Source organism: Bufo bufo, chromosome 2 (genome assembly GCF_905171765.1).
Source record: "Bufo bufo chromosome 2, aBufBuf1.1, whole genome shotgun sequence".
NCBI lineage: Eukaryota > Metazoa > Chordata > Amphibia > Anura > Bufonidae > Bufo > Bufo bufo.
Genome location: NC_053390.1, coordinates 598135933 through 598155484, shown reverse-complemented (window position 1 = coordinate 598155484; position 19552 = coordinate 598135933). Strand labels below are relative to the sequence as shown.

Genomic DNA, 19552 nt, shown 5'->3' with positions numbered 1-19552 from the left:
TTCTGGGTGCACTTCTGCCGGGTCCTCCTTTGTTGGTAATTGGTTGAATCAGATTTAACAATGCCAGCAGATAAACATTTGTGGCAGGCGCTGCCATGGCAACGTCACTGCTTCTCCTCCTCTTCCCCCCTCCCCAGTCTCCATTCTAGTCAGCGACACAGTGGTCCGTGCTGTGGAGAGGCTTTAATGGCAAGGCTCTTGTCGGGGGAAACTGGTTTAAAATGATGAACGAGGACAGTACGCAGAAAACAGATGGAGGGGAGAAGCATAATGGCACCAACTTGAGGAGGAAAAGACCCAGAAAGGTAACATCTGGATGCAGAAGGCCACCCGTGCCTGGTGGAAGCATGCTGCCCAGGGATGCACGCAGGCTGCTCCGTTAGGCGTGTCAGGGAAGCAGAGCTTGCTTCTTGCTACCTCCGCTCCCAGGGCTCGCCACTGTTTACATGGCACTGAGCACCATTGTGAGTGGCGTAGGTTCATCGGATGGATGGAGCTCATGGCCGTGACCCACTGCTTAGTTTCCTCCTCATCTGTTTGCTCAGTTAGGATTTGTCTGTAGGACATGAATATTGCTTTTATTTATCACAATCACTCTTGATGTAGCAGAGCTGAGTCTGTCACCTTTGCAAAGCTGAGGTTGTCATTTTGGAGAACGTAGCGTATCTCCAAAGTTATCTCGCCTCCTAAAGTCATGCACCCCAGACAGCTCTGCTACATCTGTACAGGGGAACTGTCTGCAGTCATAACAAAAGGTATCATCTGAGCCCAGAAAAGGGGTTACAAATTGACGACAATGAACACTAACCGTGGTAGACAATGTAATGCCCTGCGCTGGGGCCACACCCTTTACTTCGGAGTCTGAGGCTGGGAGATGTACAGCTACTGACAGTGTACACCGGCTGTACATACTGTATGTCCGCTTCATATGGTTGGAGAATCAAGACTTTTCTATGTAAAAGGCGGTGGGGAATCTGTAGGGTATATTCATGCAAGGCAGATCTTTTTTTTTTTTTTTGCAGAAATTGCCTGTACATGATTTTTTGCAGGTCCTATTCAGATAAATAGGAAATTTGCCCAAATTTTTGGGCTGCTGATCTGCCGTGTGTGAATACACCCCTGTAACCCACCTTAGATAACTGACACAAACCATGGGCTTGTAGCTCAGGAACCAAATTACAAGCTAGCACACGGCCTTGTATTGGTCAGTGCTTGGCAATGAGGGCAGTGTTTATTCCCCTTCTTCTAGGTACAATTGTGCCTACTGTATCTCTACTACTACCGTGCTGCAGATTATGACCCAAAACAAGAGAAAATTCTACATGGTTGTGGTCAGCACGGACCCCTAAATAAAACCCTATCTATAGAGTAGCTTGATTGGTGAATTCCTGATCAATATGTTCCTAGTAAATGATCATTAACCACCTAAAACCGTGCCGCTCAATTAATGAAGAATTCTTATTTTACACTTTGAATTTGACCTATTTCCTTGTGCTGGATTCTTCTTGCCTGGATTACTGGCAGAGACATCAGATTCTTGACTGCTTATGGTTGTGGCCACAGATTTGATATTTTTTATATGTATAGATAGTTCTCATCTGGATTGGGATATTGTGAACATTGGATTGCCATTTCAATCATCTTTAAATTTTTGGAACATTCACAATTTAGAAAATTGTAGAGTTTTGATGGTGGTTTGGAGTAGGTGGAGGTGCTGTAGTGGTACTGGTCCTAATTGGAATAAGTGTCTATAGGTTATTATATCCAGGGAAGAAATGTATCAGATAATATCTTTATAATATGGTTATTACATATCAATGAGAAGTTGGTATTTTCATATGTTTCCATTTAGACAACATATTGTTTTTCTAACAAGAGCAAACAGTCATTCACTTGTCATCACAATTCAGTCCTGTAACGAATGCCTTCTCCTCGGGGGGCCGTTATAGAGAAGCACTTTCTTACTAATTAGACAATCAAGAGGGACTTAATAATGTGTGCCATGTCTGTTTTAGGACAAGCTAGGCCGCACCTCATGGAAACGATGATGTATCCTATAAAAGCAGATGTCTATTTTTTAAAAATCACATAGGTGTGTATGAAATAGCATTAATGGAATATCTAATATTCCAAAATGCAGCAAGATAGCACTGTGTGAGCATAGCCTTAGGGCTCGTGCACACCACCGTATTTTTCTTTAGTGTACTGTTTGACCCATTCATTTCTATGGGGTCAAGCAAACATCAGTTTTTTGTTTTTTTTGAGGATCTGCAAATTGCAGTTGAGAATAGCCCTTTCTATTGGGGATGGGAAAATATATGGAATGCACATAGAAGCTAGCCGTGGATTCGTTTTTTGAGGACCAAAATATGGACACAGCCTGAGGCTGTACTTGTGATTTGGATGACATGGATTTCCAATATGGTGGTAGTGTAATTAAAGAGGGTGTAAAAAAATGTTGAACTGTTTTCACATCCCGCCTCAAACGGTACTATTCATAGCCACCAGTGTTTGGCCAACAGAGTAGAGTGTCCTATGTGTGTTCATCTTAGGGTTGCCTCCAGGCCTGTAGACCACTGGCTAACTGGTTTTAACATTGTGTGAAGCTGGTGACGGTAATGTTTTTTTTAAACCACTGTGAAAATGTGTATCTTGCGGTAATTATATTGAGTCATTTTGGCTGATCATGGCAATGCATAAACACTTTACTGCATCTCCTCCATCTCTTGGTGTCTGGTGGCATCTATCATGTAGAATGGGAACCCAATGGCACCTGGTTGACAAACATTACTCTTTGACATGGAAACCTGTGTGTATGGAAACATTTTTAACCGTGTAAACCTGGCCAGAAGTTTTGGATGGAATAAATGGGGGCCTATACTATTCCATATTCTGAGCCTGACAGCAAGCATTCTCCTGATAGCAAGCACAAACCAGCATCAGCAGGCATTAAATGCCACTTTTGGAAGCGGTCAACTGAATCCTATTTTCTTCTCACTTTAACAACACTTGGACTTTGTAGACTGAACTTTCCATCTGTTGATGGAGTCTTACATTTAGATCCATACATTGTATATGGGCAATATTCAATGCTCATTAAATATGTATCTGTATGTATAGCATCTGCTATGAAGGTCTTTGCAGATCTTTAACGTCTCTTCCATTAGTCTCATTCACAAACACTTCGTATGTTCCTCTTTGGCATTGTGCTTATGATAAACATTATCAGTGTGAATGTAGTTTGTAGGTTATCTTCCTCTGCCACTTTCTTGAAGATTTCCCAATGGTAAGCTGATCGCAGACATTCTCACTGCTGGGACCCTCAATGATCAGCTGTAATTTATGGGAGAAGCCAATGAAAACAATGGACTGTCAATGTAATGCATGGACATGCCTGGTCCTCCAAAGCAAGAGACATTCTCCGTTCAGTCCATGCACATGAGATAAAAGTTTTGGCTAATTTGGGCCATTTTATTGTGCTGAAGGATCACAGCGTTAGTGATGCCAGAACAGGGTAGGCCCATTTTTCTTTCTCCTCAAGGACTACTTAGTGGACTACAATGTCTCCGACACTACAACATAGACTCAGTCTGCTAGAATTTGATAGGGTTGTTCCATCTTGGACATTGGGGGCATATCGCTAGGATATGCCCCCAATGTCCAATAGGTGTGGGACCCACCTGATCTATCCTTAAAACGGAGCAAACCCCCTAGTATTGTGCCCGGGCAACAGTTACAATATGCTATATGGCAGATGAGTATATTCTGATGTCAGACTGTTTACACAAATATAATTTCCAGAAATATCAGTGAAGATTCCCCATTGATGTGTAGTATGTATCATCAGTTTGGATACCAGTGCCGGTTCTGCATATGGTCATTGTTACTATTGTACTGCGGAATTCCAGTAGAATATGTAATAAAATAAAAAAACACACCTTACTCCCCTGTTATACCGTCTGCTACTCCAGCGCCAATCTTTGGTTACATGCCAGAAGTGATTCAGTAACTGGGTTCAATGGTCATACTTATGTCATCACCCTGGCCAGTGATTGGCCGCATTGATCACACGCCAATACATCACATCAGTGCTGCTGGGATGGAAACAGAGACTATGAGGCTATAGGAACATAGAATTGCTGCTCTTGAGGATTTTAACAGTTGACTGTTTTAAAAAAAAATGTTATTTCATATTCTGCAGCATATTACTTTAGGTGAACCCCTTAAACGGGGTTGGCCCTTCTTGCACTTTGATGGCTAATTGATAGGACATGCCACCAATGTCTGATAGGTGCGGCGCTTGAATGGGGCCCCCAAAGTGAAGGATAGCGCATCACACATGCACGGCGTGCTGTCTATTCACTTCTATGGGAGTTTTGAAAAGAGCCGAGCGAGCATGCTTCGCTACTTTCGGAACTCCCATGGAAGTGAAGAGCGCGCTCTGCAAGCACGGCCACCTCTCTATTCATCTCTATGGGGGTCTTGGAAATAACTGAGCACTTGGCTATTTTTGGCATTCCCATAGAAGTGAATAGAAGGTGGCCGTGCCCTCAATTTGGAGGTCCCATTCTAGAGATAGGTGGTATCCACACCTATTGGGCATTGGTGGCATATCCTAGCAATATGCCACCAAAGTGCAAGATGGGCCAACCCCTTTAGGGTAGCCAGCAGCAGATGTATCTAGTATATGATTGCACGATGTACGTTTGGATCCATCTGAGGAATTAGCAGCTTTCAACTCTCTTTTAACGGGTTCAGCACCAGGGCAGTTTTGGTCATCAGGACCAGATCCTGTTTAGAAATGTTTTTTCACACACGTTAGTTTAATTACTATAACCTTTTTATTTGTTGGTCTAGTGACATTATATTTTTCTACCTATATTTTCAGGAAAGATTCAGGTTTCTAGTCATTATTGTTATGCACATAATTTAGGCCTTTTTGTGTAGACTCATTGGGGGTCATTTACGAACAGATATACGCGATCTGGTGCAGATTCTGTCGCACGCCATGTTGCGACAGAATCTGAGGCTTCTTCCCCACTCACACCAGGTCTAAAAAAGTGGGCATGGCATGGGCAGGGAAGGGGACGGGCCAGTAGGCCCCTCTCATTCATCATTTTCTATGCCTGGTTTAGGCCTAGAAAATGGTCTAAATGTAAGACAGTAATAAAGCTGTGTTAAATTTAGAATCGGTGGTGGAAATGCCGAAGTTATCTAGAGGCCGGTGCCTCAGCGCAGGGGTTTATTAGGACTGGTGTCTAAAACGCTTGTCTTAATAAATGTGCTCCTATTAGGCTTATATTTTTTTTAAAAAATTGCAAAAAATATGCTTTTACGTTTTAGCTATTTTTTCCACTAATTATATTGCTCTTAAATAGACTTTTTTTGCGATTGTCATTTTTCATACCATATCAATTTAGTAAATTACGTGTCCGGTTTTGAATAATCAAGTTGGCTGGCGGTGTGAAAATGATTTGCATCTGTGTTTTTTTTTGAGGGACTGGTTATTTTTTTATATTTCATATTTGTTTTAACTTTTTTTTTATACTCTGTCCTTCAAAAATCAGGAAATACCATTGGGGGTCTTTTTTTTCTTTTTCCAATATTCTTTTCTGCTGGGGCCGCACTCATTCAGCACAGTGTATGAGCAAATAGAGAAGACAGAAGCAGTGAACCTCTCCTATATTCTCTCTTGGGTCCCCTGCTTTCTTTGCTCAGACAGCCGGCTAAAGCCTGTACTGTTAATATACAATGGCGCAGGCTTTAGAGACCTGGGCCGCCTGCCTTAAATATACGGTGGGTGGTCATGAACCGGCTAAAAAATCTAAACGGATCTGTCAAACGGATGCCAAACATGGATATATGTGGAGACCTTGTTGAAGGCTGCATCAATTTGTCTCAAGTGTATACTGTCAGGTTTTCAGACCAAGCATGGTAGGAATCTAGCCTCACATGAGCTTTCCAGTGCATTTCATGTGTACAAATCAGGTTATAATATACAGAAGGCAGGAAATGGTTAACAGTCCCTCATCACTTCATCTTTGAGTGTAATATTTCCTTCTGACAGCCCCCTGCCTGCTCACATGGGCTCAGCAGTTTCTTTTCTGCTTCCCTGCACATCAATAGGAAGCCTAAATATCTGGCATTAGTTCCACTAGCTTGGCTCGGGTGCATCCTTTCACTGTTATGCCTCAGAACTGGCAATCCATTGATTATAATCTGGGGTTGTTACTTTTATATACTGTAGAATATATTTTATTCTTCCATTATAGAACACAAGCAGGAGTTTGATAATGGAAAATCAGCATGGTTTCAGCTAGCACCTCCTGATGTCATCATGGTTGCTGGACTCCATTTATAGGGGGTCGGTGTGTACACATGAGAGATCTCGCCCTAAGACCAGAACATTCTTTTACTAGCTAATAATCATAAATGTTATCCAAATTGCTGTTGAATTAATCCCTTACAAGATTTAATTTGGCAGCGGACAAGTGCCAACTCCTAACTGGATTGACCACTAATGTAAGGGTGAACTAGACAGCATGGGCCCACTATGTTGGAAAGGTATAATACACATGATATACTGTACATTACATACATATTCTACATATATGCTGTATACAAAATGACCCATTACATATTACGTACAGTGACAAGGCTATTATAAGAGGCCTAAAGGAGTCCTTTGTATCTAGGAAAAATTATTATTTTTATAGTTCAGAACCTAAAAGTCAATTCCATGGTTCAAATGGTTAAAAATCAAAGATGTCATATAACAGGTTACAGGCTACCTCCAATAAAGTGACAGAAGGAGAAATGGCCAGTCTGATTTACTGGGCAGCTGTACGAAGCCTCTCCTTCAATAGCGTTGCAATAGATTTGTTATTATAAGATTACCATCTGTCTCTCCCATCTTCCACTGCAATCAGGCTCCGACTGGCCCACCGGGGAGGCGGGGGATTCCTCCGTAGGCCCCCAGTCTCCTGCGCCCGGAGATAAGATGGAGGAGTAATTATTTCTCTTGTTTCTCAGGAGAGATAATTATTGTAGCCACTAGGTGGTAGTATCACACAGCGTTGCAGCCTCCTATTGGTGTACATTGTACAGGAGGCCCCGCAGTATTTTCTAAACTTCCCGGGCTGCTGGCAGTGAAGGAGGAGAGAACATGTCTGGCCATCCTCCTGCCCTACCTGCTGTCAGAAAACTGGCTGCTGGAGAGAAGGACTGATCTGCGGTGCTGGGCTGATTTCTCAGGTGTGTGACAGTAGTGAGCTGTAGGAGACTGTAAGGGGGACATAGGGGATTTGTTTATAGTAGACTCAGATCTGTGTATGTGTGCTGCTCTCTGCAGAGTTCAGAGGGGCATCAAGGGGACTCTGCCCTAAGTCCACCCAATGCCTCTGCTTTAGGTGCACCCCCATAAGTGCCCCAGCTCCAGATGCCCCCACTCTAAATGCACCACTAATATTGCCTCTTCTCCAGTTACCCCTGCTCCAGGATCCCCACTATTACCCTACTTCAGGTGACTCTAATGCCTCTGTTTCAGTTATGACCCTCCGTTTGTGCCCTTTGCTCACGTTGCTCCTCTAGCACCTTTTCTTGGGCTTTGTTAAAGGTTATGATCTGCAAAGGGGGTTGGAATTTTGCCCGAAAAATTCTGCACAGTGCGTCACATTCTCCAGTATTGACACGTATGGTTTACATGGTGGTAGTGATGATATTCCATATTTACAGTACATGTAAAGAGATACTGGTGGTGGAGTGGTGGAGGATTTAAAGGGGTTGTCCAGGTTTTCAAGTTATCCTCTCCACACGATAGGGCATAACTATGTTCTATGTATCAGTGGTGTATGTGCAGCATTTGACCCATGTATAAGTGTCTTGTGTCCCACATCTGCCCAATGAGTGATTGGTGTGCGCTGCATGTGTCTTGTTTCTGACTGACTTAAGTGCAGGATATCCATATATGTGTAAAATCTGCCACATGTATGTTTGTGCATTTTACTGTGAATGTCTGCCATCATACTTCATCTTTAATATTTCTGTTATCACTGTAAGTGCTCCTGAACACGACCGTTGGATGTTTTGCAGTCTGCAAATTGCGGATCCGCAAAACATGGATACCGGGTGTGTGCATTCCACATTATGCGGAACAGAACAGCTGACCTCTAATAGAACAGTCCTATCCTTGTCTGTAATGTGGACAATAATAGGACATATCTATCATTTTGCAGAACGGCCATGCGAACATACAGACACAGAATGCACACGGAGTCATTATTTTTTTTTGCGGCCCCATTGAAGTGAAGGGAACGGTACGGACATGGAAAAAAAATAAGTTTGTGTGCAGGAGCCCTAAGGTGGGCCTCCAGAATCAGTTACACTGGTGGGCCCTAAGTACCCCAGTCCGACATTGACTGCAATATTATTCCAGATGGCACATCGCCGGCACTATAATAGAAATTGCGGACAAGAATACGACATGTTCTATTTTTTTTGGGAACGGAATTGCGGACCCGGAAGTGCGGATCCGGACAGTACATCGTGTGGCCCCATGGAAATGAATGGGTCCGCAATTCCGTTCTGCAAAATGCGGAACAGAATTGCGGACGTGTGAATGGAGCCTTAGGTATGTACATGTGCAATATTCTCTCCATGACTAGGATTCGGAAAAAGCATGTTCATAACATACACTTTATTCTGTGACAAACTGGTGTCATGTCACGTACTGCACTGGATCTTTTTAGTAACATATGACCACTTGTTTGTATCTTTTCCTACCATTGTGTTGCCCACTGTTTTTGTATATTCTTGGTTACTTCAATAATGGAATTTTACATTTTGATCATTTTTGGTCACGTGCATTCTTGTGTTCTTGTGTTTGTAGGTTCAGTATGCTGTAGCTGTGAGGAGTGCGTCCTAAGTACTTTGAATTATTAACTCACACAGTGATGTTTAATATATGAGGGGGCATGTGCTGCAGAGTGTCTTTGGTTGTTATTTTTGGTCTGTTTGTAAAGAATCAGTGCTTTTCTTTATATTGCTGACTAAACATTAAAGGGGTTCTTCGGCCTTTCCTCTATTGATGACCTGTCCTCAGGATAGGTCATCAATATCAGATCGGTGGGGGTCCGACACCCAGCACCTCCACCGATCATCTATATGAGGAAAAGGGACACCGAGTGCGCACATGCTATCGTCCGTCTCTCTTCCTGCTCACCACTGCTGTCTATGGCAAAGCAGCAGAGAGCAGGAAGAGAGATGGGAGATGGCACGTGCACACTGCGCGTGCCGTCTCCGCATACAGCTGATCGGTGGGGGTGCCAGGTGACAGATCCCTGCCGAACTGATACTGATGACCTACAGTATCCTGGGGATAGGTCATCAATATAGGAGAGCGCAGAGAACCACTTTCATTTACATTTATAATTAATTTGCTTTGCTGGGATCTTGTCATAATCTATGCTAAACCATTTGGTGCTCAAAATAAGTTACCTACCTATATCATTTGCATTGTGTTGTCAAACAATGAGGTGAACATTATTATAAAACTTTACATATACTGGTATTACAATGTGTATAAATGCAATGAATTTGGAAAGTCTTCAGATCCTTTCACCTTTTGCACATTTTGTTATGTTGAGGTCTTGTGCTAAAATAAAAAATAAAAAAGTTTTCCCCAATCAATCTGCACTCAATACCCTATAATGAGAAAGTGAAAAGAAAATTTTAGAAATGTTGGCAAATTTATTAAAAAGGAAAAACTGCAATTTCACATGGACATGAGTATCCAGATCCTTTGCTATGACACTTGAAATTTAGCTCTGGGGGCCTTCCATTTATCTTGATCATCTTTGAGATATTTGTGCTCCCTGATTGGACTCCACCTGTGATAAATTCAGTTAATTGGACATGATTTGGAAAGACACAGCCCTGATTATATACATCTTATTTGAAAATGCATATCAAAGCAAAAGCCAAGCCATGAGGAAAGAACTGCCTGTAGAGATCAGAGACAGGATTGTGGGAAGGCACTGATCCGGAGAAGGGTACAAAAATTTTCGGCTGCACTGGAAGTTCCCAAGAGCACAGTGGCATCCATAATTCTTAATTGGAAGAAGTTTGTAACAACCAGGGGTCTTCCTAGAGCTGGCCACCCCAACAAACTTAGTAATCTGGAGAGAGGTGACCTGAACCCAATGGTAACTCTAGCTAAGCTCCAAAGATCCTGTGCACAGATGGGAGAAACTACCGGAAGGTCAACCATCTCTGCAGCATTCCACCAATCTGGGCTTAAGTAAAAGACACATGAAACCCTGTCTGGAGTCTGATGAAACCAAGATTACATTTTTTAGCCTCAGTTCTAAGTGTCATGTCTGGGGGGAAATCAGGCACTGCACAGTGATTGACAGCAGAGTTGTACACAGATGGAGTAGGGCCCCATAGCATAACGTAGTATCGGCCCTCTTCCCCACCTAGTTTCCCAGTACATGTGTAACAATTACTACTAGGCAATGCACAGTGGAATGCCCCAAATTTTTTATTAAAAAAGTAGTGTCACCCTCCACCTCACCCACTTTGTCTGACTTTTATATTGGAAAAAGTGGAACAGGTGCTTCATAAATATGGCGCTGATTGTGATCACCATATTTCTCAATGTATCTACACCAGATGACTGCCAAAATACTTTCTACTACAAAGTTGGTGGTCTGCAACCACCACTAGGGGGAGCTCAGTGCATAGGAAATTATACAGTTACTATTTATGGAATTTAAGCTGAAATAATCTCTTTGCATTGGGCGCCCCCTAATGGCAGCTCTGCAGTGTTTCCTTGCAGGGAACAGAAGTAGGAGCTCAGTGCCAGCCCCGTTTCTCATGGGCCCTATAGCATCTGTGTAATCTGTCTCCATTGAAGGTATGCCACTGATTGACAGCTATCTGTGTATATATACACACTTATGCAGAGGAGGCTGTCAATCACTCATAAGATGCCCACTTAGCTACTGAGCTCAGAAAGAGCAGAGATTTTAGTGCATAAATTACAAGTTTGGCTGAATCTTTTCCCACAAACCTATATATCAATCTGCTCAGCATCTCCTGCTCTATAACACGTTGCCTGCAGATTACACTGCATTTTCACATGGTGACAGGTTGTCCTTAAAGGGGAACTTAAGATGCAGTTGTCTGAAACTGAACACTAATTGCTATTCCATGTTGCATAACATTTCAATGCAAAACTCTCATTAAGGCCTCATGCACACGACCGTATGTATTTTGCGGTCCGCAAAAACGGATTGACAAAAAATACGGATGACATCCGTGTGCATTCCGTATTTTGCGGAACGGAACAGCTGGCCCCTAATAGAACAGTACTATCCTTGTCCGTAATGCGGACAAAAATAGGACATGTTCTATTTTTTTGCGGAACGGAAATACAGAAACGGAATGCACACGGAGTACCTTCCTTATTTTTTTTTTTGCGGACCCATTGAAATGAATGGTTCCGTATACGGTCCGCAAAAGAAACGGAATGAAAATACATTTGTGTGCAAGAGGCCTAACCCTAAGAAAACAATTAGCGTTTATCCCCGTGGTTAAATGATATAACACACTTTCAATGGAACAGTAAGGCTAGAAAGCAATTTAAACTACAGTCTAAAGCAAATGAAGGAGGCCAGATATGTGGTGTCCCTTTGGACTAGTAGTAGTTGTCACCCGAAAGGACCAGACAAGGTGAGAGTCATTTCCAGAAAAATTGCGTTAGAACCAGACATAGCTTTTGAGATCATTATGGGCAGTTTGAGGCTACTTTCAAACTCGCGTTTGGTTCGGATCCATCATGGATCTGCTCAGACGGATCCGTTCAGATAATACAACCATCAGATCCATTTGTATTATCTTGAACATAGCCAGGACGGATCCGTCTTGAACACCATTGAAAGTCAATGGAGGACGGATCAGTTTTCTATTGTGCCAGATTGTGTTAGATTGGCTCAGTTTCGTCAGACGGTGTCCGCCTCCAGAGCGGAATGGAGACCGAACGGAGGCAAACTGATGCATTCTGAGCGGATCCTTTTCCATTCAGAATGCATTAGGGCAAAACTGATCCGTTTTGGACCGCTTGTGAGAGTCCTGAACGGATCTCACAAAAGGAAAGCCAAAACACCAGTGTGAAAGTAGACTAATATTCCTCTTCCTTCTCTTATTTAGTACAAAAATAAAAAGTGCATGTCCGCTTACAACCACCAGTGTCTGAATACTACTTAAATGTGTTCATACACTCTAGATGAACATTGGCAAAACCGTACTATCTCGTTGGGAGCGGTTGACCATCTAATATGTATGAATGTATTCCAACTCTCATCTCAAGGCATATGTCAGGCCAAAGAAGGATAGGTCACGTTGAACATGTCCAATCCTTTGTCCCAGGGGAGGATTGGAAACCTAAAATGGCCCTGGAAAAAAAAGTGGCCCCAATTTGTAGGAGGGTCTAAATTGACAGGAGGCGGGGCAACAATAGTAGGGGAGCCAGCAATACCATAGAGCAAAATACCATATACCACAGTGCGCCACAATATATTGTCCGAAAAGCTGTTCCTCTGTGTTGACCATCAATAGCAGCCATTTTCTGGTCTCCTCCTCCTCCTCCAATTGTCTCTGATTAAGGTATGGCGCAGTGGGCTTAGGAGGTGAGATGCGGGACATAGTTAAATTCAGGAGGGCATGTTGCTGACCGGGTATATGAGTACCTGATTCTCACAGCGTAAATTACTACTGAGAGCTTATTATGTATACGGCCAGCGGCAGAGATGGGGGCTTGGGCGGCAACCGGGAAATTCCCCTGTAAGGTCTATGGCCAATCTGCCCCTGCTTTGTCCTCATGAGAGATAAGCCACTGCCACCCACCTCCCTTATTTCCCTTATCTATTGGGGACACACGCACGCTCAGCCACACCAAGCTTGCATGTTAATGGGGGTGTCAGGGTGAATAGCTGACAGCTATCTAAGGTGTATGAAGGTGCTGTGTTATAGGCGAGGAAGCAACCATTTAGATGACTGCATGGGTGCTGTTGTTATGGAAGTCCCTAAAGGAAACCTCCATCAAGGTCATCTCTGATTAAATTCTATAATGAATCAGATTTGCAATAGCTGAGAAGTGAATCCAAAGCAATCAGATGTGATAGGAAACACTGACATTTGGTCATTGACCAAGGGCAAAACCAGCATCTGCATGGTTAAAAGCATTGATGGGCAGATGAGCATGGCTGCTGTGTAGACTGCATAGATGTATAATATAGCTCATTTGGGTGTCTGAAGATCTCAGACTGGTCATTAATGATCACATTTGTACAGAAGGTATAGGGCAGTGATTGCAGTAACCATGGAAATAGACGGAGAGCACATAGATTGTGCGAGGAACCAGATACTGCCACATATTAGATATGCTGTATTATGTCTTGTTGCTGTACCTACCTCACAGCTCTGCTATTCCTGCAGCAGAGGATTGGGCCACCTCAGCTGCTTGGCTTCAGCACCTGCTCCACTGGTCACTGTGCCCATGTCTGTACAGAATGGTTCCAAAGCTTTGCTCATGTTTGGCTCAGAGGCCAGATTCTCCCTTTCTCATGGGTTTAGTGGGCTCTGATTTACAATCTTTCCGCTCTTTAGACGCTCACTTCCTAGGGAGCTTATGATGAGGTCTAGTATTGCAACCGACCAGAACGGTTTAGGCCTCACACACACCACTGTATTTTTGGTCCACATCCGATCTGCATTTTTTGCAAATCAGATGCGGACCTGTCAATGCGGGCAGCACACCGTGGGCTCTGAACCCGGACAACCCCTTTAAGGATAGGGGATAATTAGCATCCTGAGTATTTGGTGATATGCCTGGAAAAGGATCTCAGCGACTCCCTTTAGAATGCATTCAAAGTGAAGACATTGAGCATAACTGACTTTATAGAGCAGAACTAAACAGATCCAGAGCTCTTTAAGGGGGCTGTTAAATGATAGGACAGGACAAAGGCATCAACCTCAACTGCACGGTAACACCATATATTCATACCATATTCAGATGCTGGAAAAATCTAGGGAAAATGAAGACACACTAGATCGGTATTCTATGCATACGCCTCGATGTGTAGAACATAAGACTTATCTGAAGGACAATCTTGGCAACCATTTGTGTTTCTCGTTTCTATGCATGTTCTCAAAGATACCATTCCTAGGGACAAAGCTGGCTTTCCATGTATTTTATCACCGCTGAACTGCCTTACACCCCAGAGACTGAATATATCGGCTGTTCTTTGTATTCTCTTTTCTTTTACCCTGGGGTTACAAGCATAGAAACGGGGCCGGCTCTGTTAGGACAGTTTGTTCTGATGATAATAGGAGCATTTTACTGCTGACCCTCCTGTGGATCTGGAACAAGCGCTCTATGTACTGCTTTCTGGTAAACACTTGGCTATTAATTGATCTCCAGCCAGAATGTAGCCACTTGTTGGCAAGCATTGATTGAATCACAGCTATTCACACAGTTTTCAGAAACTGAAGCATCATTTAATTGTCATATTTCCCGAGAACCATCAGACGATGAATCATAATTCAGCTTCAGAAATGTTCCTATGTTCTCGATTAAATGTTAAATTAATGGAAATTTGACTAAAATAGCCTGAAACTGTGCAGATTTACATCACATTTAATGTTTTGACATCCATACACAATACACTTACCACAGGATGGTGATATCTTCTCGCTACGCGGGACATTTTATGTTTCAAGAGGAAGCAAAATGTCAAGTATTTTTTCTTATTAAGATGATGGATGTAACAATTCAGTACAATTATCTAAATTCTGATGATATCAGAAGCGAGTAGTCAATATATTTAAAAAAGGATACTTTGGGAGGTTAGAAAGTTTGATCATTTAGAATATTGTAGTATATTTCAAGCTTCCAACATGTAGACTGAATGTATGGACCAGACAAGCGCATCTGTCATAATTGTATATGTCACCTACCGTGTTTCCCCAAAAATAAGCCCTAGCGCTATTTTGCAGGGTTTTTGGAGCCCTACTCCAAAAATAAGCTCTAGATACAGCCGTATATTTTTTTATATAAAGGGAAGATGGGGGAAATGTGCGGGCTGCAGCAGCTCAGGAGCGCTCACTAATGGCTCCTGAGCTGCCATGAAACTGTGGGCGGGCGGGCAGCGCAGGCTTCAGCATTCAGTGAATTAGCCTTCAGTGAAGCTGGCAGCTTTATTAAATGCTAAATTATGCCGGCATCCTGCACTTCCCTTCACTTTCACGTTGGGCGGGCTGGCGGCTTCTCTGTACTGCCGCCAGCCCGCACGTTCTTACTTACATGAAGGAGGCAGCAGGAGGATCTCCTTCTCCTCTCTGCTGCCTAGAGGAGCTCCCTACATCTCTCCCATGCTTTATCTGCTCTCCCTGATACCGTAGATTGCTGCCTAGGTCCCTTGGGTAAGGACAGCTCAGGGGCAATATACGGTATCAGAATGAAAAATGTGTGGAAAATATGACTATAACCCCCCTCATCCATAGGAATGCACCCATGTAATGCAGTATATGGGTGCATTCCTATGGATGAGGGGGCTTATAGTCATATTTAATATACACACTGTCCAGGGACTGTTCTGTAATTGGCATGTGTCTAAGCCAAAATAAGCCCTACCCCAATAATAAGCCCTAACCCTTTTTTCGGAGAATAAAATAATATAAGACCCTGTCTTATTTTCGGAGAAACACGGTATTAACACCTATGGTGAAAAAAATGCATAACCAGTGCTACTGCAGGTGTTCTTCTTCTTATATCCCAGTATTGAAGAGTGTAGTACAGTTCAGAACCAGTATAGAGTATGGACATTCATGCTGTATAAGGAGAACATATACCACAAATGAACGTAAGCTGAACACACCCCAATATAATCAATGGGGTCTGTTTGGCTCCGTTGGCTTCAGTTATGTGCCGGATCTGGCACTTCTGTTATTTTCGTTGTTCTACCCCTCTAACTAGCGCAAATGTTAACGTGGCCTTTAAATGATAATGTATTTGTTTGCATAAATAATTTTCCAAGCACTGAACAGGCTTTTTTAGTGCAGTGGTGCTTTTTTAACGCGTCTTTTTTTAACCAATGGGTGTTCACTTCAATACAAAGCTGCATTTTCAGCTTGAGGTTTTTGACGGAGATCTACGCCAACAAAGTGCGGAAAATGCAAAAAAAAAAAAACAACGCATGGACTTACATGGAGCTGTTTTTTAATTCTTCCTATTAATTTCAATGGGAGATTCAGCGCTGATTTTGCCTCAACATAGGGCATGCTTCTTCTTTTTTACACAGAAGCATGCTCTGCTTCCCATTGAAATAACGTGGGGCTTATTGGGGCATTTTTGGAGCTGATTTTGAGGCAGAGATGCTCCGAAATCAGAACCAAAAAATGGTCAGATTTTAAGAATTATCTGCTCATCTAAATCCAGCTATACTCCCTTCTCTCCATTCAGAATACATACCGAGGGTGGGGAGGGGCGGTCAGATGAAGATGTATGGGAACCTTTAGGTTTAGGGCTACAAGGTGACTTTGGTGACAACTGATACTTCCACCCAGCACATGATATACATGTCATAGACTGAAATAAATATGAAAGGATTAAAAAATGAGATAATACTGAGGATTCCAAAAATCGTGCATGAAGGTAGCCAGCTGAGCTCTAATTTATTCTCATACTGTTAAATAATAGACTATGATATAGCTCAAACCAGGAAGAAAGCTTAAAATGACATCCTCTGGAGTTTTCCAAGCCTATTCATGTGTTGGTTACACCATTAATAACGCCATTGATAACATCTGTTCATTTTTCCTTTAGACTTTGATCTAACTTGGATTTTTGATCATGTTATTCCAACGTGTAGGCTCTTTTTCCAGAATCTTTCATCTGTTGTATATAAATCCGGCCGTGCATTTTTTACAAAGGTCAGTGTTTTATCTCCAGCCCACTCAAAATAGAGACGGCAGAAAATGTGCCTTGGCCAGAGACCCAACCTGAACGTTAGTGGAAACACAAAGAAAAGATCTGAATGTCTTTCTATGTTGATGTATTCAGGGGTGTAGCTGAAGGCTCATGGGCCCTGATGCAAGGGTTCAGCTTGGGCCCCCTTTCCCTCGGTGCTTTAGGGGTAGGGGAGCACATAGCCTTCGTGCTGCCTGAAGCAAAAATTGAAACCGCAATCCCCTCATGCAAAATTTTTGACCTAACCCCTTCCCTCCAGCAAGAGGTGTAACTTTAACAGCATGCACTTTCTATAATACTGGTGTCTTCTTATGTGGCACAAGGGTCTTTGGCCCCCCTCAGGCTCTTGGGCCCGGTAGCGACTGCTACCTCTGCACCCCCTATAGCTACGCCCCTGGATGTATTGTACAAAACCAATTAGTCGTTCCTTCCATCCATATAGTTACTTGGATGTCTATATATACACACATACATGGAGACCTAGGATTGCTGACCATAAGCATCTTACATAAGGGTGTCATCAGTCATGATGATGACTTTTTTGCTGATGCCTTTGTGGAAGTAGGAAGTTGGATGTTCTCAGGATACCATGCTGCATCATAGCTGGGCTCTTCTCGGTGGCTGTCCTGTCAGAACTATGATGCAGCATGGTCTCTCGAGACCACCCTGTAATTGGATTCACTGCGGCAGAGCTTGTCACAGAGGGGAGAAACCTCCCCTACCAAAGAAGAGGGGTGACCGGCCACACCTCTGTGGCTAATCTCACCGGATTTACATATGTGGATATATCTCCACAATGGGGCGACCCATATTCATAAAAGCAAGTATGCCATGCTCAGGGGATAATGGCCAACAGGAGTATTTATGTATCTCAAATCTTACTTATTATGTGACAGTTTCTCTTTAATGATGTCAGAACTGTGACTTTTAAACATTTTACCTACTTTGGTATTATCATTGTTTTTATCAAACCTACATGTCTTTGTGTTAAAAGGAGAACTCCGGCTAAACACTGGAGTTTTCCTATTGTGATTATTAATTAGGGAGTTGTTTAGAGAAGCAACTTACCCTGAAAAATGTATTAACATCATATATGAAAAAAGAAAAAGGAGCACATGCCCTAGTAATTGCCCCATAATAACTAACCAACCACCTTTTTGGGTTTTATTGCTGGCATTTATTTGAGGTACTAGTGAAGTTCTGAAAATGATAAATCTATGTGTGCCTAACTGCATTGACTTTGCGTTGGCCACAAGTAAATCATTTGTGACTTGCTACATGGTAGGCTTCAGATACCGAGAACCATATTCCACTATGGAAATGTAATGCTGACAGAATCATGAGAAAATGGAGACACTGACCATCTACGATGCACAATGCGGTCTCAGCGTTTTGCCTCATCTGTTATGCAGGCTACTGTTATTAAAGGTGGTTTCAAGATTCCTGATATTGATGACCTATCCTCAGGATAGGTGTTCAGTATCAGATTGGAGGGGGTCTGACACCCGACACCCCTGCCATTCAGCTGTTTGAGGAGGCATGGCCTCTTCCTAGGCCGACTGAGGACACGTTTATCAGTCATGTGGCCTAGGCAGAGCTCAGTCCTGTTCAAGTGAATGGGGATGAGCTGCAATACCAAGCACAGCCGGTATTCAATGGCTGGTGCTGTCGTTGGTAAGCTGAAGCCTCTTGGCCACTTCAATTAGCTGATCAGTGGGGGTCCCGGGAGTCGGACCTCTGCCGATCTGATATTGATGACCTATCCTGAGAATAGGTCATTAATATCAGTATCTCAGGAAACCCTAGAAAATACTTTAACTAGACAGAAATACGAAGATTTCCCCCAATTAAGCAGTCTTACAACATTTGTCACCATTTTGTCACTGGTTTGAAGAGTTTGACTCATCTACTAGACTTTCAAACCAATAGAACAGATGTGCTGAGCTGAGAGCCAGTCGTTTTAGCACCATAGCGATTATCATTAACAATTGTCATTTACGTTCAGATCATTATGTGGTAGTGAAAAACATACTGATAGGTTAATTCGTTTCCTGTAAAATTGTCCCTAGTGTGTCTGCATCAGGAAAATTAGATTAGACTGACGCGCATGGTGACAATCTCTGGACAGTGCTGCAGAATACGTTGGCGCTATATAAAAGCCATGACAAATAATCACATATATTAAAAGGGTTTTCCAAGATTTTTTACTAATGACCTATCCTCAGGATATGTCATCAGTATGTGATCTGTGGGAGTCCAACTCCCCGGATTCCCATTTTGAGAAGGCAGCGGTGCTCCCGTGAATTCCATCCTTCAACTGCCTCCTAAGCTATGATAGGGAGAGAGCTGCCGCCAGAAAGCACGAAGAACACGACCCTGAGATGCCAACTTGATGTAAATCTAGTAGAGCAATTGAAACAATGAATGGGGAGATCTCTGGATCCATATGAGACACAGGGCTGGTTCAACGTCTAGCTTTGTTAGAAAGAGATTGACATGTAATATATAATGTCTGATTACAAT

General features: G+C 42.8%; 1 protein-coding gene across 13 annotated transcripts in view; it reads left to right on the top strand.

The window, feature by feature from the left end:
• The window catches only part of ANK2 (ankyrin 2), a 536395-nt gene that overhangs the window by 225567 nt on the left and 291276 nt on the right, over positions 1-19552 (top strand). For 12 of the 13 annotated variants that reach the window (XM_040418330.1, XM_040418328.1, XM_040418327.1 and 9 more), the window contains exon 1: positions 170-305. The exons of the other annotated variant lie outside the window; for it this stretch is intronic. In XM_040418330.1, coding sequence (XP_040274264.1) covers positions 222-305 — 84 coding nt within the window. In that variant the 5' untranslated portion in view covers positions 170-221. Of the gene's footprint in view, positions 1-169; positions 306-19552 lie in introns of those variants that run through there. 13 annotated transcript variants of the gene reach the window in all.